The sequence below is a fragment of the Panthera uncia genome, chromosome C2 (genome assembly GCF_023721935.1).
Source record: "Panthera uncia isolate 11264 chromosome C2, Puncia_PCG_1.0, whole genome shotgun sequence".
Lineage (NCBI taxonomy): Eukaryota > Metazoa > Chordata > Mammalia > Carnivora > Felidae > Panthera > Panthera uncia.
In genome coordinates, this window is record NC_064810.1 from 137,411,229 (window position 1) to 137,428,254 (window position 17,026).

A 17,026-nucleotide genomic window follows, 5' to 3' on the forward strand; every position below is an offset into this window, starting at 1 on the left:
TCTGAGAATCCCTACAGACTGAGCCACAGACCCCACAGGGTTAATAAGTAAGTTTCCTTGGAATGACAGTAGCTAAAAGCAATTTCCACTGCAGCTACAGCACTCTGGGGACTGCCCAACCCGGATGCTGTTCAGCATCCTCCTCTGGCACTGACGAACCTAATGTTTCCCCTGGCCAGTGGTGTGGCTGGTGACTGACCAGGGTTGTAGCTTTATAACCTCTGATAGTTACCCACAGTGTCTCACAGGAAAGAGGTAGCCTTTTGAAAACATGAGGCTCATACACAAAGATTTTATCTCATAGACATTATGGAAGACAGGGTCTTATTTCCTTTGCAATAGCTTATTTTCAATTCCATTCTTCTCCTTTTCAAATTTAAATGGTAGTATTCTCTCTCTCTCTTTTAAAATAGGCTTTATTTTTTAGAGTAGTTTTACATTCACAGCAAAAGTAAACAGAAAGTACAGAGAATTTTCATATCTATTCTGTCTTCATGAACACACACAGCCCCCACTAGTAATATCCCACACCACAGGGGTACATTTGTTACCACTGATGAACATATATTGACACCTCATAATCATCCAAAGTCCATAGCTTATATCAGTGTTTACTCTTGGTTGTACATTTAACATGTATCCACCACTGTAGTATCATACAGAACAGTTTCACTGCCCTAAAAATCCCTCTGTGCTCTGCCTTTTCATCCCTCTGCCTCCCCAACCCCTGGCAATGAATGATATTTTCACTCTCTCCATTGCTTTGCCTTCTCCAGAATGTCATATAGTTGGAACCATACAGTATGTAGCCTTTTCAGAGAGATATCCTCTTTTATGATTTCTTTTCTTCCTTCTAGATTGCTCATATTGGCCACAGAAACAGATGGTGGTTGATAAATAAAATGAAAAAGCAAGCTACAAAGTGTAGCCTGGGGAACTCTTGCATCAGCATCACATACAGTGATAAAGCCCTGAGGTAGGGAAGAAAATAGACCTTTGTAGTTAGAAAACAGCATTTAGAAGCTGGCAGGCGAGCCTTCCAAAGAGAAGCAGGGCCTACAGTTTGTGCAGGGCTTTGCAAGTCAGGCTAAGGCAATGGAGTTTCTTCAAAGTGCAATAGGAAGCTTTTAGGAGGGTTTTGAGCAGAAAATGATCTCATTTCCTTTTTTTTAAATTAAAAAATTCTTTTTAATGTTTATTTCCGAGAGAGATGGGGTGTGGGGGGGGAGGGGCAGAGAGAGAGGGAGACCTTCTAGGCTTTGAGCTGTCAGCACAGAGCCCAACACCAGGCTCGAACCCATGAACCATGAGATCATGACATGAGCCAAAGTCGAATGCTTAACTGACTGAGCCACCCAGGCACCCGGATCTCATTTTCATTTAAAAAATAACACTTTGAGAGGCAGAAGTGACTGTAGGTGGATACAAGGAACAGTCCCGCTCCCTGGTAGGGAATTATTACAGTGGCCCAGGCAAGAGATGATGGTGGTTCGGTCTAGAGTAATGCTATTAGTAATGCTGCTGGTGAGAAGCATAGAAATTGAAGACATATTATGAAGGTAGAGTAGCTCAGATTTGTTAAAGGATTGAACAGGGTATAGAAGGCAGAGTTGGGGGGTGGGGAGAGTATGGAAGAAATGCAATTTGCTGGTTTCAGGAACTGGAAGATTTACCAAAATAGTAAAGACTGAGATGGGGGAAGAAACAAGCATGTGTGAGCATGCAGTGGATGAGGGGGAAGAAGAAGGAGTGCTGCACACATAAAAATGTTTTACACATTACATTTCCCCCAACATTTTATACTGAGCTTTTTTTTTTTTTTTTTTAAATTTGAGAGAGAGAGAGAAAGGGGCAGAGGGAGAGAGAGCAAGAGAGAATCTCAAGCAGGCTCCATGCAGGTTTCAAAACCCCCCCCATGCCGGCATCATGACCTGCACCCAAACCAGGAGTTGGACGCTCAACCCACTGAGCCATCCAGGCGCCCTTTACTGAACATTTTCAAACAGCAAACTGGAAAACAATTTTACAGGGATTACGCATATATAACATCTACAATTAACATCTTAATATACGTCTATACATTTTATCTATGCCTCCATCCGTCAGCCCATCTTACTGTTGTAATACATTTCAATTGCAGACATCAATGCGCCTCCCTCTGCATACTTCAGCACACATGTCATCTATTTCCAGTTTCTTCTTTTGACATAAAATTTACATACAAGGTGAAATGCACAAATCATAAGTGTGCATTGAGTTCTGACACATGCATACACCTGTCCACACCTTAAATTTAAGATGCTTAAGGAACATCAAGCTGGCATAATCAAATGGGTTGCTGAAAGTAGAAATCTGGAGCTCAGAGAGGTCTCGGTTTGAAGTGTAAATCTGGCAATCCTCAGAACACAGGTCCATTTAAGCCATGCGATTGGAAGAAATAACCCAGGGGGTGCAGAGTGAAGAAAAATGGGATCTACCCTCAAAGACTCCAGCGTTTAACGGGCTGTCGGGTGAGAGAGCAGGACCTGTAGGGAGGTGACGCCCCGGGTCCGGAAAGGCCGGTCTGTTCCGCGCCTCGGGGCGGTCCTTGGTAGCAATCGGGAGGTGACCCGAAGTGTCATGTGGGGGGTTAGGAGGGGGACGTAACGGGGGGGTGCTCCCAATCCGTGGCGGGAAGGTCAGCCTGGAGGAGAGGGAAGAGGGGAAAGAAGAGAAAGGATCTGGGGAGGGAAATGGGGAAGGGGGGGTAGGGGGACGAAGGAAAGAAGCGAGAAACGAGGGAAGGCGAGAGCAGGCGGCAGCGAGGGGGCGGAGTCGCCGCTGCGGCCGGCAGAGGGGCGGGCGGAGGGAGGGGGTGTGTGCGCGGGTCACATGGTCGCAGCTGCCCTCCCCGTCAGCCGCCCTCGCCGCCGCGGTGCGCTGGCTGCAGGAAGCCGCCGCGCCGCCGCTTTTGTTGTCAGGGACTCCGCGAGGAGCGCCGCTCGCCGGCCGCCGCCGCCCTTTCTCACTGCAGCCCGCTCTCCGGCCGCGGGGCCCGGGTTCCGGGCGTCCCGACCGCCCTGCCCATGAGGGGGCTCCGCGACCACCGCTGCCTCCAGCCCGGGGCGGCGCGGCGCTGAGGCGGAGGCGGCACTGCCACCTCTGCGGGAAGCGGGCAGCTTCTGTCCCCTCCCGGAGGGCACCATGGAGGTGAATGCGGGTAAGAGCAGGACTGCGGAGGTTGGGGGCACGGCGGAAGGGGCGATCGGAGCCCGCTGGGGCACTTCGGGGGACGGCGGCAGGGGGCGGCCCCAGGGCTGGTAGGGTGGGCTGCTGCGCGGTGCGTACTGGCTCGCGCCCGGTTCCCGCGTCGCCCCCGGGGCCGCTCCACGGCCGCCCTCCTAGCTCCCTGCAACGCCGCAGCGCGGCCCGGCGGCGCCGGCCCGGCCCCCCCCTCACATGGCCCGGCCGCGCGAGCCACGTGCGCGCTGTGTTTACGTTCGGCGGCGCGCGGGCGCCGGTTGGCTGGGCGGGCGCGTGACGCGGCATTACATAATGGGCGCTGAGGCGGCGGCGGCGGGCGGGGACACGTGAGGCCGCTCGGCTCGGTGACCCACATTCCCCGGGGCCGCAGGGACACGTGGGGGCGGGTGCGCGCGCGCGCCGGCGGGGAGTGCCGCAGCCTTCCGGGAGGCCCCGCCCCCTTGGAACCCTCCGGGCTGTGACGTGGCCGCGATTCCCTCCTCCCCCGCGGGGTTGCACACTGCGGAGGAGGCCGCGCGTGCGCGTGCGGTGAACCTCGCGCCCGGGCGGTCCCGAGGCGGGCGCGGACGCCGCAGTGCCCCCGCTGCCGCTTTCGCGCCGGGGAGGTGACCCCGACGCGCGGAGCCGGGGCCGGGCAGACGCACCCGCAGCAGACCTTGCGGATGCTAAGGACGAAGTGCGGGATCAGGGCGCACCGTTGGCCGAGAAAGGTTCCTCGGGGAAGGCTTCGTGCTTCCCAACGCGAGACGCCTTAAAGGAGCTCCGAGGTGCTTCGATGTCGAGCAACGCCGTGCGCTTGGAACGGCACTCGCCCTTGTGCTGCTGCTTCACTATTTCCAAGAAAAATGGTTTGCTCTAGGACGTGACCTGTCTTACACACCCTAAGTCATAAAAATGTCTCGAAGATCCCCTAGGGCTGGGAGCCTATAGATCACACCCATAGCTTATCATTCAGATCACGTAGGGTCAGGATGACTCAGGTGATCCTAAGTGAGTCCCAGACTTTATGAAAGGCTGGTCATTGTTTATTTCAGTTAATTTTTTTAAACCCATTGGTTGCCGACCTTTGTTGAACCTGAGAAGCAGAATTTGGCTTTATCAGTATTTTGGTTACATTTCCTGTTACAATGCCAGAGAACAATACCGTATTCCCTTCTGGCCTTGTGTCTGCCCTCAATGATGACCCTCACGCCTGAAGCCGGTGAGGTTACAGAAGAAGCCAGTTTATATTTTTTAAGTTATTATGTGCGCTAAAACCCATGCCTCGAAGACCAACGTGTTTTGTGTCTTCCACCAACAGTAGAAATAAAGTGTTTTCTGTGTTTTAATTACCTCTGAGTCTGCTTACCTTTTGAGGATATTTTTTAAAAAATTGGGTAACTCAATGGAATTCAGCGTTTGCTTGGTAAGAATTTAGAAACTACCAGATTGAATTTATTTTAAGCCAGCCTTTAGCCTGAATGAATTTTTCCAGCTTTGCAGCCTCATAAGGTGGGCTCGCTCAGGTGACTAGAAAGTTTTTGTCTGGTTTGAACCTTCCTGGAACAGTATCACTGATTTGAATCTTGCCTTTCAGAGCTACAAATAATAAAACTTCCTTTGGGTGACTGTTGAACGTACCAACCACCCCAGTCAACATACCACCCCACTCGCTCCGTTTTCAGTTCTCATTACTTGGTCCTTGCTCTGTGTTGTTTTGATCATCATCCTTGTTGCCCTTTGGGCTGTAGCACCCAGTAGTGAATAGCCTCCTGCGGAAACGGTTGGAACGTTACCAAGTTCCGAGTTTTGGATTCTGCTGCAAATGAATTCTCTGGCAGGCTGAGCTTTTGTGGCTTATTCGCTTTGCTGACTCACAGTAACCTTCCAGTAAACTAGAACCTTTTCACGCGAACTGTTTTGAAGCTAGGTTTCCTCCGTTGTGCAGATAATTGACCTGAAGTTGAGGAATTTGCAGTGACCTTATTTTCTCTTGTTCCTTTTGGCTTCATGTTCAACCTTTCTCAAGGTATTATCCAGTATACTAACAATTTCTGCCATATATCTGTTAGAGGGAGAATTGATAAGTTTTCCCTTTAACTTCCTTCAGGTTGTAAATGTTGACCAGGGCTGAGCCAAATCGAGTGCTGTGTGGCACACCTTTGACCCATCCCTTTTTGACATGATCGTATCAGTACAATACACATTCAACTAGTGACCATTTCATCTAACTGTCCTATAATTCATAACATATTGTGTCTCTGTCTTATCTGTGACTAATGTAGATGTGAAATAGTGAAGTGGCAGAAATTGACTCCATACGTTTTTGTCACAGATCCTGAGTGAGTATACCAGGTTTAAATAACTCACTGCACAAACTTCATAACCTTGGCTGTAGCTCACATTTTAAGAATTAGGAAAACATTCCCACATGGTTCATTCTTGTTTTTACAAATCTGTATTTCTCCTAAGTTAGAAAGAAAATGTCAGAGAGAGGTAAGGGGAAAGAAGTCACTTGGAGAGAGAAAAATCAAGATCATGGGAAGACTCGGAAGTAGGAGGTTGCTTGACTAGTCAACGGAGTTAAGGGATTCTGAAGGTAGTGTAGAAATAACCTACAGGGAAACCACTGGGTCCATATACCACATTCAGAATTAAAGGAAAGAAGAAAGGGTAGGGAGGGTTAGTTTTCTTTGAACACTTCTGATTGAACTCTTCAGTATGATGGTAAAATAATAATCACCAGTAAATGTCAAGTACATACTATGTGCCAAGTCCTTTACATATGTTACTACTTTGACACCTCATGTTAATTTTATGAAGGTACTGTTGTCACCATTTGAAGATGAAGGGCTAAGTCGATTGTAGTTAATTAACTTATCCAGGCAAGTGATGGAGCCAGATTTTGAATCCAGAAAGTCCACTTGGGGAGCACAAGCTACTTTATGCCTTATTAGGTTTAAGTCCACATAGCATTTGATGGTATATGCACAACTTGGTGGTCCTGTCCTCTTGGGGGTGAAGGAGATGGATCCACTTGGTTTGTAATGGTAGAGGGTCATCGCTGGTGGAAAATTCAAGACCCTACTTATTGTCCCCTAGCTTTGTTTGCCCCTCTTGATCTTTGCCTTCTGTGGTACTCTTGTGTGATCCTCAGTGGTTCACAGTTATTTATATGAGACAGTGCTCTCACATTGCACTGGAATGAATGGTTAACACAGCTCTTTCTTCAGTTGGTCTACAGGGCTTTTTAGGGAAGGGACCATGCTGTTCTCTGGAGCCCTGACACTCAGGACACAATGGGAAGTTTAGTGCTTCAATTAGATCTATTTTACCATCCTGTGAGTAGAAATTGTTAGTAACCTACTTTTAAAATGAGAAAACTAAAACTTCTTGATGGTTTCATTCTAAGTCACAAGGCACAGTCAGGAGTTGAACTCAAGCATACTTTCCAGGATGGTGGGCAGTGGGAGTGGGAGGGTTTTGGTGATGGGCAAGCCTAGAATTGGGGTAAGAAAACCCCAATATATGGCCAACAATAAGTGCTTCCCAGCAGTATAAAATTAGATATTGACTTCTAGCTTGTCTGAAGTTGACCACTGGGTAAGCCCTTGCCTGGGAACCTGGCTCAGCTCCAGGGATTTTTTTTTTTTTTTTTTCCCAGCTAAAAATAGAGAAGACTGTCTCAGCTAATTTTAGCTTGAGGCATCTAAGAAGTACATTCTGCCTGTTTCTGGAAGTGTTGGGACTTGCTGGTTCGGGGATTTTACCTTTCTTGCATTATCATCAAAAACCTTATGTGTAAAAACCACTTTAATAATCACCTTGTATGAACACTACACTTCATTTTAATCTTGTAATAAAGCTGGCAGATATGCCCATTTATATAGAAGGTAACTCAGATTTAGAGACAATGAAAGTGACTTGCTTGCCCAGGTCTTCACAGTAAGAAATGATAGTCTATATTCTGGCCTGGGTCTCTACTCCTGGCTCTGCCACTTAGCAGCTGTATTTATATTACACCTTTCTGAGTTCTAAGTTCCTCATGTGAAAAATGGGATAATGGAAGTTAATTCTTGTGAGGTTGAAATGTGACATGAAATTGTGTCATTTTATTCTTGGCATTTGGTAGGTACTTTGTGACTTGTAGTTTTCACTTCCCTTCATTAGGCTGAGGAAGTATTAGATTAGTATTACTCTCTTGGAAATTAAAATGTAACCCATTTGGGTTACTAACCATCTGGACAGTAGGTTGGTGTCTGGTAGCAAGAGTAGATGCTAAGACAGCTAAATCAGTGTCGAAGGTCTTGCTAGGAGAATGTAGCTGCTTCTAGATGGGTCATCTTTGATACCATGGTGCCTGGCACAAATGCTTGTTGTAAATGATTGTTAAACTCCCTAAAGATAGGAATTGGATAGGGGCGCCTGGGTGGCTCGGTCAGTTAAGTGTCCGACTTTGGCTCAGGTCATGATCTCACAGTCCGTGAGTTCAAGCCCCGCGTCGGGCTCTGTGCTGACAGCTCAGAGCCTGGAGCCTGTTTCAGATTCTGTGTCTCCCTCTCTCTCTGCCCCTCCCCTGTTCATGCTCTGCCTCTCTCTGTCTCAAAAATAAATAAACGTTAAAAAAAATTAAAAAAAAAAAGATAGGAATTGGATATTAACTGGATCGATACTAGCTCAGTAATTTTTCTTAGGTTTGATTTTGGAGGTTTTGAAAGGAAGGTGCATTTTGTGTAGTTAATAACAATACCTTCCCAGTCAGTGCTTTAATACCTTCCATTGCCCAGCCATTAGGGATAGCTCTGATTTCTGCAAATTTATTTCTAAGGTGAGGTAATCAGAAGACCTTGTGAACATACAAGGCTCTCTCAAATGCTGGCCCCAAGAAAGTCTTACTTTAAGGAAAACTATTAGTTTCTCATCTTGCATCATCTTTAGATGTAAGGAAGTGAATTTACCACCTAAAGTGGTAGTACTTTAAATAAGACAAATAGCTTTGAGACCTTCCTCTGGGAATTTATTGAAGACTAATATTTTCCTTTGGATTCAATTCTGGGTGTACACACGTGAAAAAAGTAGCAGTTTGCTAACACTTGGAATTTCGGGTATGAACTTCTAAAGTTTTATGAAAACATGGTTTTACCCAGTAATACGACATTTGCTAGTTTTCCAAGTTAAAATTGTTTCTCTCTGGATTCACAATGTATTAAGGGTATTTAGGCAGTTATGTCAATGAAAACATCAACTTTAAAAACTATGAACCAATTTGTGCTTTAATTCAGTGATCGTAGCTATTCCTAAACTTCAACATTGAAACAAATTACCTAGGGAACTTGTTAAAAATTAAAAATGCTCATTCCTGAGGGGTCTTCTCTAGTTTCTGCAGGGCCTTGGAAACATGTATTTTGAAAAAGCACCAGGTTGTTCTGATGATACATATTTTACATATGAGTTTATGAGAATAAACTCAGAGTTAGGAAGCTTTCCTCCTTTATATTTGGTTTCTTAGGAGCTTTCAAAATTAGCAGTAGATGAAATTTCTCTTACTAAGATTACCCTTGGTTGTATTTTCTTCCACTGAGCACAGGTAAAGACATTGGCTTGTGACAGTCCCAGTTTTACTGTGTAACAGCTTTATTGTGTATCAGTATCACCAAGAGGGTGATTAAAGTTTCTGATCGAGTAGATCTGGAGTGGGACATGAGAACTTGGATTTCTAACAGATTTGTAGGTGATGCTGAAGCCCTTCATCCAGGGATCACACTTTGAGAATGACTGGTTTATAGGTGGGGAACACATTGCAGCTCTAATAGTAATCATAAAGCTCTGGTTTCACTCTGGAAAGATAAGCACATGCCAAGAGAACATCTGGGAGGTGGGTTAGTCTAGAAAGAACAGTCACTCCTCCAACTTCAAGACTCATGGCAGGCATGTGCTTAGTGAATGGAAAAGTGGATGGAATTCTCCACATTATTTATATTTTTGTCTTTAAAATTCAAGTACATTTAGTTGCATTTGTGTATAGTAAACTCTTCTGTTTTTCCTGGCATAGTAGGTACCATTTTAACTTCTCTTTTGGGTTGTGACCAAAATCCCTAAGAGTAATGGTTTTGCTTTACTTCTCAGGAGCTTCCCATTCTGGATATGTTTAATTGGTACTTAACTACACGTCTGGTACCTTATTTCAACACGACAGACTAAAAGTGACTCAATATTCCTCTGCCCATTTTTAAATTTTCTGTAAATGGAAATGTCTTTGTCTTTGGAATTGGTTTGGCCTCAGCATATTGTGTGTGTGTGTGTGTGTGTGTGTGTGTGTGTGTGTGTGTGTGTGTTTTGACTTATAAAGTGTGGCTGTTATCTAAAAATAAAAAGATGGGGGAATCACATCTCAGAGAAGGTTTTTATTTCAGAGTGAGTACTTAAATCGCAGTTGTTACTTAGGTAATGTGTAGAACTCTCCACTTATTACTCTGTATAGTTAGATTGTTGTCAGAAATGCCTTGTTTTGCTTATGACTTCCTAGTAATGCTTTATGCTGTTTGGGATCTGTCCACGTTATTAAATGTGGGCTTCAGAAAGGCAGAGAAGTAGGTCTTAAAAATATCTATGGCAGGCTTATTACCTGTAAAGCATGTATAGAGAATTAAGAGACACTGTGTACCTGCACCTAGGTGCTTATGGTCTAGGTGAGAAAGAGATGGAAACAGGTAAACAGTAGGTTTGTTTAAGAGTTCAAGACAGTGATAGAAGAGATAATTTTACCTTTATATCATAATGAAAAAGCCCACAAATGTTTGTTGATGATAGAGGAAAGAGGAAAAGAAACCACAGATCTTGGCAGAAGAGATAAGAATTAGTTGTTTGGCCTGCGACTTGGAAAAATAATATATTTGGCTATGAGATTACTCTTGCAGCACTTTGCATCTTTGATGGAAGATGTTTGAAATTATACCCTAAAAAGAATTTTAAATCTTCTTTCTTAACGTGGGAGGTTTACAGTCTCTAAGCGGGCAAGGCCAGTTTTCACAGGGGTTGTGGAGGTTATATTGGTGAAGTTGTGAATGGTATTTTGAGAGTAGCTCTGTGGAGAGAGAATGAGCATCAGCCTTAATGTTATTCTCTTATAGCATGCATTCTTTCAGCCTCTTTAACATTGATTGTAAGTAGCGAGTCAGAAGAACAAGTGGCGAGTCTGGATTCCTTAAGAGCTGTTTACAGGTAAGTGTGTCTGCAAATCTAGTGGCAGAAACAGGTGGAGAAGGGACAGCGTGGAACTGGTGATCAGTGGCTAGTGGTAGAAGTCTTCAGCATCAAAACAAAGATTCTGGTAGCAAAAGGATGAAAAGTTTCCCATTTTGACATAAATTATCTGGAGTTCCAAGTATTACATCTGTTTTTGGTTAACCTATGTTTTAGCCAAGTGCTGGGGGAGGCAAATGCTGAAGTCATTGTTTCTAGGGTTGTGTCACACAAAGGTATAATGAAGGAGGCAAAGAGAGGACCAGAAATAGATTTCTTCATGGATGAAACAGATTGTTCACTCTAACCTGTGTAGTCACTCAGGAAGGTTTTTCATTCCTTTTAGAAAAAAAACTGGAAAATGAAAAGCTTTAGGTTCAGATCTTTCTGTGTTCAGAATAACTAAGCCAGTGAGAGCCTTTTCATTTTTTGAATCCGTGGAGGTGATACGTTCTTTGAACTTTGTGGAAGCAGGAAGAATTAATAATAGGTAATAAGGAAATAAGTTACTTTCTCCTTTTTGGGTCAACTGACATTTAGTCAGCAACCTGTTTCTAAGGTTAGTGATTTTACTGTTCAGATTTCAAAAAGGAGAAAACATATTGTGTATCTAATTAATCTGAATTCTCCCGTCTTTTTCTAGGAGGTGTGATTGCCTATATCAGTTCTTCCAGCTCAGCCTCTAGCCCTGCCTCTTGTCACAGTGAGGGTTCTGAGAACAGTTTCCAGTCCTCCTCCTCTTCTGTCCCATCTTCTCCGAATAGCTCTAATTCTGATAACAACGGAAATCCCAAAAATGGTGATCTCTCCAGTATTGAAGGCATCCTGAAGAATGATCGAATAGATTGTTCTATGAAAACAACCAAGTCGAGTGCACCGGGGATGACAAAGAGTCACAGTGGAGTGACAAGTAAGTTACTTTAGTTTTCAAGGGTTGGTGCCATTAATTGCAGGTGGGGCTTATTTGATCAGTTTTTCATTTGAGTGTAATTTCACCCTCTTTTGGGTAATCATAGTTTAGTAGTTAGAGAAGAAATCAGTGATGATTTTAAACGTTACGGCCTAGGGCTGTCATAATTCGTTCTTGACACAGAACAAGGTACGTGGTTATGCACTCTGCCTGTGTTTCCTCGAGGGTAGCTCCTTTTACCACATTTTCACAGTTGCCTTTCTTCTGGACTCTTGGTACTGAATCCGGTTTCTAGAACAGAGTACTTAACTTGTTGTAGGAAGGGGTTTGCTTTCATGAAGTCGGAGCTAGGAACATTTGGAATTAGAAAACAAAGCAGCATTGGGATAATCAAATGAGTGGTGGAATTTGGACCCCTGAGTGAGTGTGGAGGTAAGACTGGCTGATACAGGGGAGGAATGGTGCCTGTAAGGTGAATCGAACTTAGTATTGTACAGCAGCCTGTGGAGACATCTGTTCGCACCTTCTGCTAATTGACTTTTTGTATGACTTTTTAATTCTTACTGAGGAGAATTGTTTTTAGTTCTGGTTGCATATATGGTGTAAAAGTAACTCTACCCTTAACAAAATTTCAGTGTATGCTTAAAATCATCAGGAAAGGAAAAAACTAGCTCTCAGATATTTCTGGCAGTCCCATAAATTGTGTTTTATTTAAATTTTATTTATTTATTTTGAGACAGAGTGAGTGGGGGGGTGGGGGCAGAGAGGAGAGGAGAGAGAATCCTAAGCAGGCTCCACACTATCAGAGGCAGAAGCTGACACGGGGCTCCATCTCGTGAACTGTGAGATCATGACCTGAGCTGAAACCAAGAGTGGGTTGCTTAACCGACTGAGCTAGGTGCCCCCCATAAACTGTGATTTAAAAGAACACTAAGATTTCTTTTGGTAATTTAGTGTAAAGATATTTTTGCATTATAAAAGTAGATTTTGCATCTTTTTAAAGTACTTACAAATTGAATAAAATAAACTGGAATCAGTTGGAAAGAAAGCAAACGGTTGAAGTTTTTCTTCCAGCTTTATACTTTTATATCTGTTTGTGTCTTAGAATTTAGTGGCATGGTTCTACTGTGTAAAGTCTGTGGGGATGTGGCATCAGGATTCCACTATGGAGTTCATGCTTGTGAAGGCTGTAAGGTAAGCTACTGATTCTGGGAATAAAGAAATTGGAGTTAGGCTTGTCAGTTTCCACAGTTGATAACCTGGGATGATGAGAGAAGTCAGCAGCTACTCTTACAGTTTTAAGCATTTTAGGTAGTATATGAACATAACTTGTTTTGAAAAATATATTCAGCAGTAAAAGTATTTCTTTTTTCTTTAGGATTTGGTCCAAATAAATTTGCTCTTTCACTTAGTTAGGTTATGAAACCGAGTACGCAAATTGTGTATTCTCTAATGCATCAGGCACTGTTCCAGGTGGTGGGGAAATAGGGAGCAAAACAGACAAGGCACTGCTTGTTGGAACTGAGTTTAAACCAAGCTTTGAATAGGTCTCCTCAAATATGATGACATCCTGATAGGTCAGATATTAGCAGTTGAGAATAACTCCTACAATACTTGTAAAAATGTGGTATCTTGAGAAGTAATGCCAAATGACTAAAAGAATCTTGAATAGAAATTGATTACTTGGGAAACCTCATTTTTAAGTTCAAGTGAATATTTCTTGGTTAGAGTGTCTGCTAATTCCAATTGAGATAGTTTGTACCTCCTACTTATATCCAGGGAATCTTTCCCTCTTTTTTGAAAATCTGGCCCAGTTCTTTCTCCTGAGTATCAAAAATTAATATGACCAAGACATTTGCTCTTGCCAGAAGCAAGAATCCAATTTGGCAAGATATGATGGGTGAGCAAGATAATGAATATACGTGATGGAAGAAGATATATTTTCTAGCGTGGCTCTGAATGAATTGTGAGTTTGGTAGCCCTTAATGGCTGGGTCATTTCACAAGACTAGTCAGTATTTTATATAGAAGTAGCATTTTTCCACTGCTTTAAACATTCTGTAAATACTGTTTTACTCTTTTTAAAATTTTTATAACAATGTGAAATAATTGTAGAGCAGTCATTGTTCTCACTTTACAGCTAGAGAAACAAAACGTACAAGCAAATGAGTCTGTGTATCTTTGATAAATACACATAATTGTTCCACACCCTTTTAGAGATTTGTCTAGTTCAGATATTCTGGTATCCAAGTGTAATATTGAAGTAATAAAGTGTAAAAATGTTGTATTTCAAAATTACTAACAGATTCATGAAATGTGTGGTTAATTATGATACTCAAGGAAACTGCAATTTAAAATCTTGGTAATTGTGTTCTTGACTTTTCTGTTCTTCCTGGGAACACGAAGCTGGAGATCTTGGAAGACCTATCACAGAGCATGTGCTTAAACTGTTTGTGTAATAAAGATAGTTATTTGTAGCCATATAGCTGGGAACGGTCTTTCCTTGGATCATTAGTTGCTCTGTGGGTGGTGTGGTGTCACACTTACCTATTGCTAACAAGTTGCCAGAAATATCTGGCACTTGTAAGTAGACTTTGCTGGTGTCATCAGGTAATGATCCAGGAAAGACCCAGCTCTACTAAGTAATCCTTGGTTCTAGTGAGGGAATTACACCTGTGGAACACGTTTCTCTGTCAACTCTTTAAAAATCAGTCATTCATGTTTTAAGAGTTTTGGGATTTGTATGTAATTAAAGTTTGGGCTGGAAAATGTGGTTTGTGGCAGGGGCTGGTAACAGCATAAAGTGTAGTAAAGAGGTGCTTGGCAAGCTCCAAGATTCTCCAAAGGGAAGGAGCAGAAGAGTTTTATTGGGCTAGTAGGCATAGGTGCTTACTAATACCAGTAAGAATCCAGTTAAATTCTGTGTGTCAGTGTTCTATACCCCTGTGTTCTAAGCGCAAATTATTTCCCAGGTAGCTAGTGAAATACTTGTTAGTTGTGAGGGGGTGTGCGTACAAGGAGCCCATCTGGATGTTTTTAAATGAATGAATACATCTCCTTTGTTCCTAGGGTTTCTTTCGGAGAAGCATTCAGCAAAACATCCAGTACAAGAAGTGCCTGAAGAATGAAAACTGTTCTATAATGAGAATGAATAGAAACAGATGTCAGCAGTGTCGCTTCAAGAAGTGTCTGTCTGTTGGAATGTCGAGAGATGGTATGTTCCCACTTTAATGAGTGCTCTTCTTAAAACATATGGAGCTAGGCTTTTTACTCCTCAGCATAAACCAGACCTGTAGGCCAGTTACCAGTGGCCTTCTTGTGCTTAGAGTGAAGCAGATTTTAGAAAAACACATTTTGATACCTTGTAAGATGCCAAATTCATTAAAGTCAAATTTTAGCATTATCACCCTGGAAACAGCTTTTGGCTCTCTTTTTGGGGCTTCTTATAAAAGACTTTTTTGTATACAGTTTGAATACTTTTTTCCTAAAAAAGAATTCGTTTTTCTTGGTATAGGAATCCTTGGCTCTTTCTCCTTGATTTTTTAGCATTTCTGAGGAACCCATTTCTCCTATGTGAATTAGCTCTATGACTTTCTCAGCCCTAAGATGATAATGTGCTTTTAGGGACAGGTCTAAATATATTGAAAGGAGATGGAAAATTGAAAGAAACAGTAGGGTCTGGAGTGGAGGTGGTTGCTAAATTCTGGCATGATCCATTCCCATAAAAAATAAAAGTTAATTTGCAGGACTATTAGTATTTTCTGTGGATGACATCACTGGGAAATTTGACTCTTATGCTTAGGGAAATCACGTTTGGATAGTCTCATTCAGTTCTAAGTAACATAATAGAAGAGTATGAGGTTTTCCCAGGGACTAGTTTAGTAGGATTAATTAAGAATTGCAAAGAATGAACCTGATATTTATCTAGGGAAGGGTCACTTACGCAATCCCTTAGGTTACTCTAATACATTACACAAATACTGTTTGTAATAAGGAGCTTCGTGAGTAATGGATTTCAGCAATTGATGTTTTGGATTTAATGTGCCTAAAAATTTTTTTTATATTACTGGAAATAATGCAAAGTTGGTGGATATTGTGATTTCCTCAAAAGAATAAAAATGGCAATCATTTGTGAAGGAGGGAGTAGAGGTAGAGCGTTGAACATGATAAAACTGTCCACTATAGCAATAATGTCAGAGGCTACAATTAGATTAGGAAGGCTTTCTTGCCGGGTGGATATATTGGATTTTTATTATCTCTGTATAAATATTAGACTAGAAAGCTTTTCTGTTCTACTCCTCAGGGATAGGAATGTTGGAGACACGACACATTTTAAGACTCACCTCTAAAATGATGGAGGATGCATTATTTAATTTTTATTTATTTTATTGATTTCAATTAAAGTCCAAGTTTTCAATAACTGCCTTTCTCTTGATTGTGTTTTTTTAATTAAAAAAAATTTTTTTAAAAGATTTTCTTTTTTAAGAAGCTGGAAAAGGAGAACAAATCATTTAATAGTTGGGTCTTGAGAATAGGGTTACAGAATGAATTGACAAAGGTCAGGTGTTCAAGGAATGCTTGTACCTACTAGGTTTCATTAACATTAATGTCTGTGGGTAGCTGAATGCCATGTGCCTTCTTAAAAACAGAGCCTTCAGCCTTATTAATAGGTGCTGTGTAGTAATGCTGACTGCTTCAATGTGATTTTCATTAGTTAATTTCAGATTTCTTAGGTTGCTTATAAAATACCCCGGACCTAATAGATCTTCTCTTAGCTTTGTTTTGGGAGAAAAATGGAAAAAATTTCCCCTCTATTTCTTATGGTGTATCAAAAACATAACCAGCAAGTTTAGAATAATTTGGGCCAGAGACATACAGATACTCTTTACTTGTATCACTAGAGGCCATAGCTATTAGAGACAGTTTTGTGCTATTCTTTTGTATAAACAGGTCTTATTTAGAATATAGACCTTAAATATTTTTTTCTTCAATAGCTGTTCGGTTTGGTCGTATTCCTAAGCGCGAAAAACAGAGGATGCTAATTGAAATGCAAAGTGCGATGAAGACCATGATGAACAGCCAGTTCAGTGGTCATTTGCAGAATGATACATTAGAACATCATGAACAGACAGCCTTACCAGCCCAGGAACAGCTGCGACCCAAGCCCCAGCTGGAACAAGAAAACATCAAAAGCTCTTCTCCCTCTTCTGATTTTGCAAAGGATGAAGTGATTGGCATGGTGACCAGAGCGCACAAGGATACCTTTATGTATAATCAAGAGCAGCGAGAAAACTCAGCAGACACCATGCAGCCTCAGAGAGAACGGATTCCCAAGAGCATGGAGCAATATAATTTAAATCATGACCATTGTGGCAGTGGGCTTAGCAGTCATTTTCCATGTAGTGAGAGCCAACAGCACCTCAATGGACAGTACAAAGGGAGGAACATAATGCATTACCCAAACGGGCATGCCATTTGTATTGCAAATGGACATTGTATGAACTTCTCCAATGCTTATACTCAACGAGTATGTGATAGAGTTTCAATAGATGGATTTTCTCAGAATGAGAACAAGAATAGTTACCTGTGCAACACTGGAGGGAGAATGCATCTGGTATAGTGAAATCTGTTTGTTTGTTTGTTTGTTTGTTTG

The 17,026-nt window shown here is 42.3% G+C and overlaps 1 protein-coding gene across 2 annotated transcripts in view; it reads left to right on the forward strand.

The window, feature by feature from the left end:
• The first annotated feature begins 2,874 nt into the window (after window positions 1–2,874).
• Window positions 2,875–17,026, forward strand: part of NR1D2 (nuclear receptor subfamily 1 group D member 2) — a 28,724-nt gene continuing 14,572 nt past the window's right edge. Inside the window, exons 1-5 of one of the 2 annotated variants that reach the window (XM_049628884.1) lie at window positions 2,875–3,199; window positions 11,108–11,374; window positions 12,480–12,568; window positions 14,443–14,587; window positions 16,368–16,987. In XM_049628884.1, the coding sequence (XP_049484841.1) occupies window positions 3,184–3,199; window positions 11,108–11,374; window positions 12,480–12,568; window positions 14,443–14,587; window positions 16,368–16,987 (1,137 nt within the window). In that variant the 5' untranslated portion in view covers window positions 2,875–3,183. Of the gene's footprint in view, window positions 4,092–11,107; window positions 11,375–12,479; window positions 12,569–14,442; window positions 14,588–16,367; window positions 16,988–17,026 lie in introns of both variants that reach the window. The other variant, XM_049628883.1, reaches the window with a different exon arrangement.